Here is a 13458-nt window from a genome sequence, read left to right as displayed (position 1 = left end):
TGCCGTCTTCTGCATTCACTCTAACTGCTTTCTAACTAGCTGGAAACTTCTGTGAGGTGCAGCCCTGCCAGGTAAGCGCTCCTCAGTTTTCCTGTGTGCGTGTGTGTGTGAGAAAGAGTCATGGCTGTGCCCACGTTCTCAAAGTCAAGTATGGTATTGAATTCAATGTACCACTTTCTTCTTCGAAATCAATAAAAATATTTCATGGAAACTGGTCACTGTTTGTTTGAATTTGAACCATTTGGTAGCTCTTGGCACCTGTTACAGGCCCACTGGGATGGAGGACGAAAGTCTCCACCTTTATTTTTTATAAGCCAACACGACCCCCCCTTTGGGCGTGTAGCCCGGACGAAGACAGACAACGCTCTCCTTTTACCTGAAACGCGCGCTGGGCCCAGTGGCTTTGTACGGGTCTTAGGGATTCAAAATTGGAAAGAGGGAGAGGCGCGTGTGTGTGCGTGTGTGTTATGCGTGTGTGCGGTGGGGGTGCAGGGTTGGGGGAGGTATGTGGTGTCTCCCCTGTATTTGCCAAGTCTCTTTCTAGGCAAGTCATACTTCAGAACTATGGCCTGTTAACTCCCACACAGTTTCTGTTTAGCAGGAGTGAAAATTTTGTTTTGATGGATTCAGACTATAAGAGTTTTCATTTTAAAAAAATAGAGTGCCAGATAGATTTGGGGGTAAGAGCATTTTGGTAGTTTTGGGTTCGGGAGTCCGCTTTCAGGTAGTTTAAAACAAAGTTTTGTCCCATGCTGTGTCAGGCTTGAGGTGCTTGGGGCGGCCCAGGGCCATGCTCCCAGCCCCTTCACCTTCCCTGGCCTCCCTGCCGCTCACACGCAGGAACACAAAACCTGGCTCGGGTCTGGTGTCAGGAAGTCCGTTGGCACACGGCGGGGCAGATGTCCCCAGTCCCTGGGTTTGCCCACTTTTTCTGTACGGGTCTGATTCCAGCCGTGGAGACTTGAGGCTCGAGACCTTCCACTGAGAACATTCGGGGATGCCTGCATACTGCCTACAACCACAGAGGCTTGTGCGACCCATGCAGTCCCCTGAAGACACATCTGCTCCGGCATTTCGGAGCGGGTGGGTGCTGACACCCTTGTTCCGAGTGATCACTCCTCTGGAAATGGAGAATGGCACCCCTAGCTGCAGCTCCTGTTGCAGTCTCCCACCCACCTAGTTGCTTGTTTTCATCGGCTTTATGAATTAACAAACTTAACATCCCTCAAAAGGGCGGTGGGTAAGTAAGCATCTCTGCTTCTAACGATGGACAGAGGGAGGAATTTTGCAAAAGCAGAGGAGCAGCCCTGTGCCCTGGGCTGGAGCCCTTGGTCTCCACGCTGCAGCCGGTGTGGCCACGGCCGCTGCTGCACCTGCTCGGACACCCTGTCCTCTCCAGGGGAGCACTTGGCAGCGGGCAGGCCTGCAGGGGGCCCTGGCTGGGAGTGGGACGTTCTGGAGGAGAGCCGGCCCTCTACTGCCTCCCCAAGTGTGGGCACCCGTTTGCTCTTGCCCAAGGTCACCCTGCCTGCCACCTGCCCTGTGGCAGCAGAGGGCAGGGTCGAGTCGGGCGCACCCTCATCTCAGTAAAGGTGGATCCTAAGGCCCGAGACAGATCAGTGAATTTTATTGTTCCACAAATGTCAGTTACTGCCAAGGTGCTAGTTACATTCCAGATATTTGTGCAACCATAACATGAACACACAATTCAGATGATAAGATCTGACTACTTCAAAACAGACGTGTGCATTTTTGTGACCACCCAGTTTAAATTTAAAATCTTGGCGAAATTCAAAACTGGAACTACGAGTCTGGAACTTCGTTAGATCACTTACAGATCTGTGCAGATGAGGTAGTTGAGAGCTGAACGCTACTTAATTAGATGCCAATGTCCAGAGAGCTCGCTGCTGTCAGAACAGATGTAAATACTGAGTAATTTAACCATCTTGCCTGTGATGACTAGGACAGCAGAGGTTGGAACCTACAGAGCGTTGCCGAGGTGAGGGTGTAGTGATTGTTTTCTCCAGTCAGCCCGTGAAACTGTCGGGGAGTTTTAGTTGGAAGGGCACACTTCACCAGACCCCAGACCAGGTCTTCCTGGGTTTAACACCGTGACTTGCCCATCACGCACAGCTTACTGACCTGAGACTTGACCCCCAGCCACAAGCCTTGACGTTGGTGCGCCAGGAGTTGGGCTTTTCCTTAAGAGGGGCACAGCCCTCTGCGTTGAGTGCAGTCGTGGGGACTTCCCCTCCACAAGGCTCCCCAGCCCTTGCTCACGCCCACCCACCCACCCACCCACGCGGCTGAGTGGCTCGCGTGTCAGGTTCCTCAGGGAGAGCCAGGCACCAGACACTCGGTCCAGAGTGGCCACGAGAGAGCCATTTCAGCAATTGATCATACCCAAAACTGGATCTGAGTAAGCAAATGTTCAGTAAATGGCTGTTAGAGTAAGAGAGATGTCATTCGAAGTTAAAATACCCTTAACTCATGTTAATTAGGGAATGAACTTGATAGATTACCTTTCACGTCTGCTGAGCAGAAACATTCGGATAGGACACTCAGGGTGGGCTGCCTGACCTTCCAGTCTCTATTCCCTCCTTTGCCAGGCTCTTCCTTTCCTGGATACACAGCACTGGGCGGGGGGTGGGGTGGGGGGGGCGGCCAGGGACAGAATGTTCTGGAAGCCGGGTCTCTAATGAAGGTGGTGTTCAGGTCCTGGTGTGTTAGGTCCATGGGCATCCCGCTCTCACACACGAGCCTGTGAAGCAGGCCCTTCCCGATGGGGGGAGGGAGGGTAGCACTAGGTTGTGTGCGCAGAGCCTCCGTCTCCCCACCGCGCTCTGGCATACCTGATTTTCCTCCTCGGGGGCTGGATGGGCCATCTTCCACCCTCGTGTGCTCCGCCTGTCAACCCAGCTCTATTGGAATTTGGGAAGATTGACAGACATTTTGGAATTATATAATGGTGTCCCAAAACAACTATTTGACTTGTGATCATCTTTAAAACCAAAAAGAATGGGAAAACTACTGATTTTCAGTAAGTGAAAGCCGTATACAGGCAGCATAAATGCCTATATACTACAGCAACAACGTATCAGGTGAATTCATACAATTTGATTTTAAGTATCTTACGCTATTGGCAAATTTTTGCATATCATTTCTCCCTAAAATTACTGTTTTGTGACTTGGGTTTTTTTGTTCCTCTTTTGGTGTTCTGGATTTATTATGAGCGTGGGGTGGAGAATCATTATTGAAATATTAACACTCCTGATGTACGATTCAGAATGGAATAATCTTTTTTTATTTAAGAAATGATTATGTTTAAGAGCTGTCCTGTGCCCAGAAACCCCAGGGTCTTCCGCGTGGCCAGTTTCCTGAACACCCTGCCCTCGTGTCTCAGCGCCGTCCTGTGCTTACAGGGACCGTGAGCACTACTTAGCTCTTGTTAACTGAGTGCCTTTCTAAACCGAGAAGAACATTTATGTTAGCCATTTCAGTCAGCACCGTCCTTCCCATTCACTGTGACTTGGACACCAGCAGCTAGTGAACTTACCTAATGGCATGTGCGGAGGTGAGCATCGTAACCAAGTTGTCGGACTGGCCCCCTGATCGAACCTTCAGCTTCATTTCTGTAGAGCAAATCCTCAGTTAAGACAGGACAGGCTCTTGCCTTTCTGATGTGTTACCAAGAGGCAAATAAAAGAACACAGCTAAGATCTTGTTGAAAAACCCTCCTAGTGCACCTTGCCTCACTCCCTGTAGGTTAGCAGATGTTGATATTTGCATAATGGCCTTCCCCACCTCCTCTCTCCTGTGGCTGCTTCAGCAGTATATCTGGTGTTTAGATCTATAACGTAAATTGTGACAATCGGGTGAATTTACGCGTGAGCTGGGCCCTGGGCTCTGTGGTCGGGGCTCCGCAGTCTTTTGCAGTAAACTCTTCAAACACTTGATTTTACTTTGCCAGTGAGTTTCTTCCACTACAACCCTCAATAGGGTTTGCATCTGAGGAACAAAGGCTGAAGTTAGGTTCTAAAATTTGCACAAATATTTTGTTTTTCAGGTCTTGAGTCACCACGTCCCAACATAATCCTTGGGTTAGTAATCTGTCAGAGAATAAAACGTCCTTCAAATGCTGGAGAATTAGAGAAGGTAGAGGAGAAGCGGATCCGCCCTCAGACCCAAGAAGAAACGGAGGTTCCAGTCTATCCCAAAGTGCCCGCGGCCCCGCAGTCTGAGAGGAAGCCCCCCAAGTCCCAGGCGGGCTCCGGGGACATGGCGGTCAGCACCACACCCCCAGGGACTCCTCCACCGCCGCCCCCGCTGCCGGAGCCTCCTGCTGCGCCAGCCTCGTCCTCTGTGTTGAAGATCCTGTCCTCGCTCAAACCGGGAGCCACGAGCAGCGTCCCCTCAGCCCCCGCAGTGGCTGTTCCGGTGGCCGCTGCCTCTGCCAATTCCTCCGCCCCGAAAACAGCCTCGCCCCTGGAGCACATCCTGCAGACCCTGTTTGGGAAGAAGAAGTCATTTGACCCCCCTGCCAGAGAGCCCATGGAGTCCGCCCCAGCCTCCCACCCAGACTCCAAAGCCAAGGCCGATGGCGGGCTGCCCGCGGCGCCTTTACTAGATCCAATTGTCCAGCAGTTCGGTCAGTTCTCAAAAGACAGAGCTCTGGAGGACGAGGAAGACGACAGACCGTATGACCCCGAAGAGGAGTACGGTCCTGAGAGAGCCTTTGACACTCAGCTTGAGCGTGGGAGGCGCCCTGATGTAGAGAAGGCCCCCGAGACCGCCGAGCGGGAGGAGGTGGCCTATGACCCAGAAGATGAGACCATTTTAGAAGAAGCCAAAGTGGCCATCGACGACCTGCCCAACAGGATGTGTGCGGACGGGAAGGGCGGCACCACGGAGAGGCCTGGTGAGCCCGCGGCCCCGGGAGCGGCCCCCTCCCTGGTGGAGCAGCAGAAGATGATAGAAGAGCTCAACAAGCAGATTGAGGAGCAGAAGAGGCAGGTGGAGGAGCAGGAAGCCGCGCTACGGCAGCAGAGGGCCGCCGTGGGGGCCTCCATGGCGCACTTCTCCGTGGCCGAGGCACTCATGTCGCCACCCCCAAAGTCCTCCCTGCCCCAGGCCGAGCTGTTTCCGCAAGAGCAGCAGGCCGCCAGCCGCCCCGCTGCGCTCCCTGGTGCCCCTCCGGCCGCCGGCCCCGGCTGCGACCCGCGGCAGAGTCGGGACCCCCGGCAGGCCCGGCGCCTGGCCGCGGATCACTGCGAGAGCGAAGCTGGCTCGAGGCCCCCCACAGCCCGGGAAGAGGGTGCAGAGACTGCCCTGCCAGCCAAGCCGGACGGCCCCAAGCACGAGCGCTCCTTGAGCCCCGTACCGCCACCGGCAGATGGCGGCCCGCCCTCGGCGGGCTCGGGCAGCATGCCCAGACCTGCCCGCAAGGTGCTGTTGCCCACGCCCCCCAGCACCGCGTTTCAGCCTGGCTTCCCTTTGCAGAACGACGGGCAGAGTTTCCCCTCTCCTGGAGGGAGGGACCCTTTCTCAGGCCCAGCGTGTACCTCTCAGGAAAAATCGGTTGGCTCGACCCAGTACGAGGATCCGAGAAATGTTCAGTTTGCTGAAAAAGGTGACCACCCGGCAGTTGAAGCCGAAGGAGACAGAGAGCCACAGTGCAGACCCGGTGAGGGGGCTGCCACATTCCCCACAGCTGGACAGAGAGGAGGGGCCCCTCCGCCCCCATCTCAGGGCCAGCGTGACCCAGCACCACGCGCTTTTGGGACGTCGGGGCTTCATGGCCCCAGTTTCCCAGGACCAAGGGGGCCAGTCCCTCCGTTTTCAGAAGAGAATATCGTTTCTAATAGCGATGGGCCAAGGGGGCCTCCGCCAGCCAGATTCGGGGCCCAGAAGGGGCCCATCCCTTCCTTGTTCTCAGGGCCACATGGGCCCCCTCCCTACGGGGACGGCAGGGGTCCCTCCCCCTCCCACCTCGGGGGGCCCAGAGGAGCAGCACCACCCCAATTTGAAGAGCGGAAGGACCCCCACGGGGAGAAAAGGGAATTCCAGGACAGCCCATACGATGAGATGGCCGGCCCTGCCCCTCCGTTTGAGGGGCCCGAACAAGCCCAGTTCATGGGGAGTAGGAACACGGCGCCTTTCCAGTTTGGAGGCCAGAGAAGGCCTCTGCTGTCACAGTTTAAAGGGCCCCGAGGGGGTCCCCCTCCCTCCCAGTTTGGCGGTCAGAGAGGGCCCCCCCCTGGCCACTTTGTGGGCCCAAGGGGGCCGCATCCTGGTCAGTTTGAAGGACCCAGAGGCCAAGCACCAAATTTCATGCCAGGACCCAGGGGGATTCAGCCTCAGCAGTTCGAGGAGCAGAGGGTAAGCTCACCGCCGAGATTTGCCAACCCCCGGGCGCCAGCACCCCTTCCGTTTGGCGGACCCAGAGGGTCTGTGCCCTTTCCCGAGAAGAGCGAGCCCACACCCCCCCGCTTCCACTTCCAGGGCCCGCCGGCGCCGGGGCTGAAGCCGGGCCCCAGGCCGCTGCTAGAGCTGCCCAGCCACCCGCCGCCGCACCGGCCGGAGCGCTGGGAAGAGGCGCCCACACAGGGCCCTGAGGCCGATTTCCGTGAGGGCAAGGGCCACGAGTACAGAAGCCAGGCCTTCGAAGGGCGGCCGAGGGAGCGGTTTGAAGCTGGGCCCAAGGAAAAGCCTCTGGATGAGCCTGAGGCCGCGCTGCCAGAGAACCGGCCGGGCAGGGCCCTGGAGGAGCGCCGGCGGGAGCGAGGGCGGCGTTGGAGCCGGGAGCGGGACTGGGAGAGGGGCCACGAGCGGGGCCGTCACCGCGACAAGGACCCCGGGCGCGAGTGGGACCGGAGTCGGGAGCGCGGTGCAGACAGGGACCGGGGGCGGGAGCCGGAGCGGGCGGCCGAGTGGGGCCGGAGCCGGGAGCGCAGCCGAAACCGGGAGCGGGAGCGCAGGCGGGAGCGGGAGCGGTCTCGCAGCAGGGAGCGCGGCCGTGACCGGACCCGTGACCACGGCCGGGAGCGCAAGGACCGCAGCAAAAGCAAGGAGGGCGCCCGCGACCCCAAAGCGGAGGCCCCTCGGGCTGCCGCCCCCGCCGCGCAGACCTAGCAGCCGCCCGCCGACCACACGAGACCCCGCGGCTGCTCTGGCCCCAGCCGCCCGCCCGCAGCCGGCCTCCCGGAGAGCTGGCCCCAGCTGTGGTGAGCACGTGGTTTTGCAGAGAGCTGCGAACTTAGATGCAGAATAGAATATTCTGGACTTCAAAAATTACTGTAATTTTGTGTATAGTGGTTTCTTACAAAATTTCACATCTTTACAATTCTGATGCTTTTTAAAAAAAAATAAGAACTCAGTATTTCCATTTAAAATTACTGAAATGGGAAAGTGTCTACAGAAGCATATTGCTTTTTCAGATTATAAAGTTATCTTTTCCAGTAACTTGACCAGAGTAAATTTTAAGGGAATTTCCGTGGACCTTAGAGCCGTACCTTTACTGACATCTCTGTATCTCTGTTTCTGAAAAGCTGCGGCCACGCGCAGGCGGGCGGTGGCGGGGAGAAGGCCTTCCGTTCCTCCCGGGGATGGGGAGAAAGAGCTTTTACAAACGCGTTTTTCTTTTGTCACAAGGAAATGTGAATTACAAATTTCAACCAGGAAACAAAACATTTCTTAGTTTTGCTCAGTTTTCGTATATCACCTTACATGGTTTTTTTTTTCTCAAAAACAGGATTAAAAGCTACATCTGTCCGAGTAGAAACTGTTGCATTTTTTAAATAGCAATTTATTGAGAAAGGTGTAACCTTTACCAGCTTAAAGAAAGTGAGAAAAGAAGCCAATTAAGTGTACTTTAAAACGGGGGTGGGGGGTGACTTTGATTTGAATAAAATCAGGAGCATTTTTGTTTGTGAAACTCAACCATCCCCACAGTCCTTCCTGTGGCCCAGGGAAAGTGCACCCGCCCCAGACCGTCGCCCTGGCCGGTGATGCGTTTTAAAGTCTGTCATTGAAAATGGAACAGTGTTTGTGTGAAGTCTGAGACAGAAAACAGTGACAGTAGCTCTAGCTCGAGAACAACAAACCGGGACGCTGTTGACCCAAAACGGCGTCCCGCTCCTGGTCGCGTATTTTCAAGTACTTCCAAAGAGGGAAATAGAGAAAACCTTGCTAATTTATTTGACTGTACAAATACTCTTTCATAATTTTTTTATATTTTCATAAACTTACTTTTGCAAGCGTAAAATTAGAGAATTTCATTCATTCTTTGGAGTCTATTCCATTGTACATCACTACAGATTTTTCACTTCCTAGCACAAACGTTCAAATGATACCAACGAACACGGAGAACTTGGTGATTCGGTGTGACTGGTTCCAGACCAGGCGTCAGTAGGTTAAATTACATTGAAGTGGCGTCGAGTTCCAACATCTAATATGATGTGAAGGGTTTTTTACATGTAAAACAAATTTTTCTAATTTAAATACACAAATGTAAAAATCAAGTGTGTTTCTTTAGGTTTACTTGATAGAAATTTCTGTAAATTGTATTTTATATTGCAAAGTATGATATCACTGTACATTAAAACATGCAACTCCATAGGTTTTGTTACTTGAAGTAGAATAAACGTCTACAGAAGGTTTTCTGTCCCTCGTGTGCCATCGCTTTTCCCTGTTGGGACTTTGGGGCTGGACGGGGGCCCCCCACTCGGCCTCGAGTTGGGTGACCCGCCCTACCCCTCTGTCTCTTCCGTGTGTGGCTAGACGCGCCCCCCAGTGCCTGGTGCCGCTCAGGGAGCACGTGGTGGGGCGGACAGTGTGGCTGTGGCCGTGGCCGGTAGGCTGATGCGGTGCCTTCAGGCCGAGGAGAACCGACACGTGGCCACGGCTAGAGCGTAGGCACAGCATGGGCCTGGGGCTAGTCACCGCTACCCATAACTGCCCTCAACCTGTTGACCCCTTGCCCGAACTTCCCCTCCTCAGCTTGTGCACCCCTAACTCCGCTGCGTGCAGAAGCGAAGACATCCCTTCCGGCACGACAGGCCCCCGTCCCAGCGGAGCACGCAGCCAACAAAAGCCTGTGGAGCCTGCTCATTTGCAGGGCACCCTGAGGGGCCAGCCCTGACCGTGGGGGTGGGGGGCCGCTCTACGGAGCGCTGCTGGCTGCCCAGGCCCTGCAGGTCGGAAGACCCCAGCTGTGCAGGACAGACGCTAAGGAGTGCTGAGCATGGCGCCCGGCTCCCAGACTCGTGAGCCCTCAGGCCTGCAGACTGCCATCGGAGGGGTTTCCCCAAAATGTCAGGAAACTGGGCCCTACGTTAAAATCCTCAGTCCATCATCTACTCCTCAGATGCTTGGCTTTGTTTGTGTTCATCCCAAAGCCTGTCTTTCAGAGGCTCCATGAAACCTTCCTGCGGCACCAGGCAGCGCTGTCCTCACCCTGCCACCTGTCACGCCATCACCCCTCCAACCTGTGACCCCATTTAGCCAATGTTGCCCACAATCCAGGGCGCCCCGAGCTGTGTATGGCTCTCCAGAAACCCGACTAGTGAGGAGTCCAGCTTGAGGACATGGCCAGGCAGGGCAGTCCCTGGGACTCGAGCTGCGGGGCCTGGCGGGCGTGCCAGCGGCGTGGGAACCCCAGTCCTGGTGCTTCACCGGCCGGGCTGTGCTGAGTAGAGGGAGCATGAAAGGAGCCTGTTCCCAGGAAGCTGGAAGGGGCTGGCACGCTCCCCAGCTCCACCGCACCCCCGCTAGCCCAGGGACCCACCTAGAGGCAGGGCCGGGTAGGGGGCGCAGCTGCGGGGACTGTGCGGGAGGCGGAGAGAAGCACGCGTCCCTGTGGGCAAGCCCGACGGGGGCCCCTCGGAGGGGAGGCAGGGACGGCCCCGACTGCTGGGTCTCCTTGGGACAATGCGGTAGGCGCTCACCATAGGACCCTGGGGGGAAGACAGGAGCACCGAGACACCCCGTGACTGGACACCCAGCAGTAACTGCTGGTAACATTTGCCTATTTTCCCTGAATCTTCTTCCCCTCTATTTTTCTTTAACAAAATTGGGATTCTATACATTCTTGTGTCTTTTTTTCATTTGTTTTATCCTGGGCCATTCCCAAAGGCATCAAGTATTAAAAGCATTATTCATGTTTTTCGCATTGTTCGAAGGGTTCATATCCTTCTAGTTTGCAGAGAATTAATGCTCCCTGTAGGTCTGTGGGGTCCTAAGTGTCCACCCAGGAGAACAGGAAATGAAAGCAGCATATTCAGCAAACCAAGATCTGCCCCGCTGCCCCCCCAACCGCCCTGGGGGCAAAAGCCGTGGTCCGGAAATAGGCATTCCTAATGGTATTTCTGGCCCCTTTTTTCTGTGCTTGCGTTGCTGATGCTCAGGGCTGTATCACCAGGGAAATACATCTAGGAAACGCCAATGAACAGAGATTCTACAGAGTTTTGTCTTATGCCTCACGGGAACCTAGAGGCAGGCAGTCCCAAGGGGTAGAGTGGCCTCAGTGTCGCTGACAGCCCGTCCTCAGCCGGTCCCTTTGTCCTCAGGGCTGCAAGAAGGCTGCCCCCGCAGGCATCACATCATCCCCTCCCTGTTGTAGGAGGAAGCCAGCAGGAGGAATAGAGCCTCGCAGGGCATACCTGCCCCATCGGCTCCCTGTTCGCAACTTCTGGTTAGATCTTGTTGGTCGCGCTGTGTCGCACGGCCACCCCTAGCTCCAAGGGAACAAATCCGGGACTGCCGGTAAAAACAGAGGAGGGATTGAGCCACCGTAGACACACAGTGTGGGTCAGCACGGCATGTCAGGACCCTGACGCCTTCACGCACCACCAGTAGGAAGGGCAGGTGCAACCACGCCCGCCCCTGCGAGACTTGACAGTTTCTGACCAGTGACTTCAATCGCCCCACTAGACATTTCCCCCCAAAGCATGCATTAGCCACAGGGCAAGGTCACCCGCAAGGGGGCCAGAGTTGGTTCTGGGGGTACCGATCATAGCTATTGCAATGGTATGTGGCCTTCCGAAGGGCCCAGCACACACACACACACACACGTGGCCCATCAGAGGCACTAAAATGTCCTAGCAGAGGAAGGGAGTTGAGGAACGTAAGTCTGGAAGGGTTTCTCCGGGAGTCACCAGTGTTCAAAGGTTGGGAAACGGCTCTAAACAGAAGAGGATCTGTGCACACACAAAAATCTGTAAGCAGGGGCGCCTGGGTGGCTCAGTCGGTGAAGCATCTGCCTTCAGCTCAGGTCACGATCCCAGGGTCCCAAGACTGAGCTGCATGTCAGGGCTCCCTGCTCAGCAGGGAGCCTGCTTCTCCCTCTGCCCCTCCCCCTGCTTGTGCTTGCTCTGTCAAATAAATAAATTAAATCTTAAAAAAAAAAAAAAAACCATTACATTAAAAAATATATATCTGTAAGCAAATATTTACAGTGCCCAAACCAGGAGACCTCCCGAAGTCCCCTCCATCCACACGTGGCCCCGCTGCCGTCCTGGCCTCCAGATCTCAAGCAAAAGTGCCTCTGGTGATCCCCTTAACCATGCGGAAGGGGGATGCTGACCAAAGTGGCCCAGCAAGAGCCAGAGGCATCCTGCCCCGCCATCATGGCCCCCAGCACGGCCTCAGCACACCTCCCAAGCCTTTCTCACAGCACCCTTTAAACCCTATTTTCTAAACAGAGCCAATGACAAAGTCATGCCCCCACCTAACTGGATGCAGCCATCCTGAAAACGCGCGCATGCCCAGGAGGAGACAGTCCCTCCCGGTGTTCTCCGCCGGCTCACACTCGGGGTTGCAGCTTGGTGGCAGGGGTAAGGTCAGCCCCAGCTGCTGTGGTCCTCACTTCTGCAGCTGCCCACGGGCCGTTCTGCACCATCCAGTCTGCACTCCCTGGCTGGCGCTCCCCGCCTGGTGGGAGCCCCAAAGCTTCCTTCCTGATGGGCCTGAACTCCCAGCAAGCCCGCCTGGATCTCGTCCTTGAACTTTTGCACTGACCAATCACAGGACTTGGGGGTACTGCGAGGCGCCCCGGGGAATCCTCCTGCATTCCAGGCATGTCCTCGGGCCCTCTGCCCCTTGACAGGCAGGCCTGATCAGCCTGGCCAGTACAGTCTCTGTTCTTTACCCGTTGGCTCACTGGCACGAAGGGTCCCACGTGGCCAGGTGGCTGCCCCAGCCCACAGCCCAATCACTGCGTCACTGGACGGGGCTCTCTTCCCCTTGAACTGAGCTTTCTAGAACCAGAACTTGTGGGAACAGACAGCAGAGATTCAGCTCGTGGATCAGGAGAGGGAACAGTGAAAGGAGCCACCCCATTTCCACCCCTTGATTCTCAGGTCCATGAATCCCAGCTGTGCAGAAGGAGCACCATAAACAGGTTGCTGACTTAGAGCATATGCTGTACCCTGGAAGACACTGCCCAGCCCTGCAAGTTGCAGCCATCTAGCTGGTGCTGTGATCGAGTCTGCAAAAGGCTGTCAAGCACATCTATCAGAACGACCGAAATCCAGAACGCTGACACCCAAGGCTGGCGAGGATGTGAAGCAGCAGGAATTCTTCATCCACTGCTGGCGGGAGCACGAAATGGGGCAGCCCCTTGGGAAGACAGTTTGGTGGTTTCTCACAAAACTCTTGTAATACGATCCACAACCACACTCGTTGGTATTTATCCAAAGAAGTAGAAAACTCATGCCCACACAAAAACCTGCACGTGGATGTTTATGGTGGCTTTATTCATAATCGCCAAAATTCAGAAGCAACCAAGATACCCCTCGGTAGGTGATTAATAAATACACTGTGGACCATCCAGACCGCAGATATCATTCAGGGCTAAGAAGAAATGAGCTGTCAGGCCATGAGAAGACAGAGAGGAACCTTAAATGCATATCACTCAGTGAAAGAAGCCAATCAGAAAAGGCTACACACTGCATGATGCCAACTCTATGACATTCCGGAAAAAGCAAAATTATGCAAACACAAAGATCAGTGGCTTCTAGGGGGCAAGGGAGGGAGGGATGAGTAGGCAGAGCACAGACGATTTTTAAGGAAAATACTCAGTATGATATCCAACATATATGTCCTATACGTGTTTTGTTAAATTTATACCTAAGCATATTTTTGAGTGATTGCAAATGGTATTGTATTTTAACCACAATGTGCACAAGTTTGTTGCTAGCGTATAGGATACAGTGATATTTGAATGCTGTTCTTCTATTCCGTGACCTTGGTGAGTCCCTTGGTAGCTTTTTTATAGATTCCATAGGCTTTTCTACATAGATCGTCACGTTGTCTGCAAGGAAAGACAGCTACACTTCTTCTCTCTCAGTCTGGATGCCTTCCCTTCTGCTTGCTTTCTTGCGCCGAGTAGAGCCTCCCCCACAATGTTGAATACGAGTAGCGATGGTGGAGGTCTTTGCCTTTTTCCTAACCTAGGGGAAA

At 54.8% G+C, this 13458-nt stretch overlaps 1 protein-coding gene across 5 annotated transcripts in view; it reads left to right on the top strand.

The window, feature by feature from the left end:
* DIDO1 (death inducer-obliterator 1) overlaps nt 1-8657 on the top strand; it is a 51405-nt gene extending 42748 nt beyond the window's left edge. For all 5 annotated transcript variants that reach the window (XM_045886084.3, XM_045886081.3, XM_045886085.3 and 2 more), the window contains one exon: nt 4067-8657. In XM_045886084.3, the coding sequence (XP_045742040.1) occupies nt 4067-7131 (3065 nt within the window). In that variant the 3' untranslated portion in view covers nt 7132-8657. The remainder of the gene's footprint in view (nt 1-4066) is intronic.
* The last annotated feature ends 4801 nt before the right edge of the window (nt 8658-13458 follow it).

Source organism: Mirounga angustirostris, unplaced genomic scaffold (assembly GCF_029215605.1).
Source record: "Mirounga angustirostris isolate CCGP_5_RB_7025 unplaced genomic scaffold, mMirAng1.0.hap1 SCAF_10, whole genome shotgun sequence".
In the NCBI taxonomy this organism is placed as follows: domain Eukaryota; kingdom Metazoa; phylum Chordata; class Mammalia; order Carnivora; family Phocidae; genus Mirounga; species Mirounga angustirostris.
Note: the sequence above shows the minus strand (reverse complement) of the source record. Positions and strands in the feature narration are given on the sequence as shown.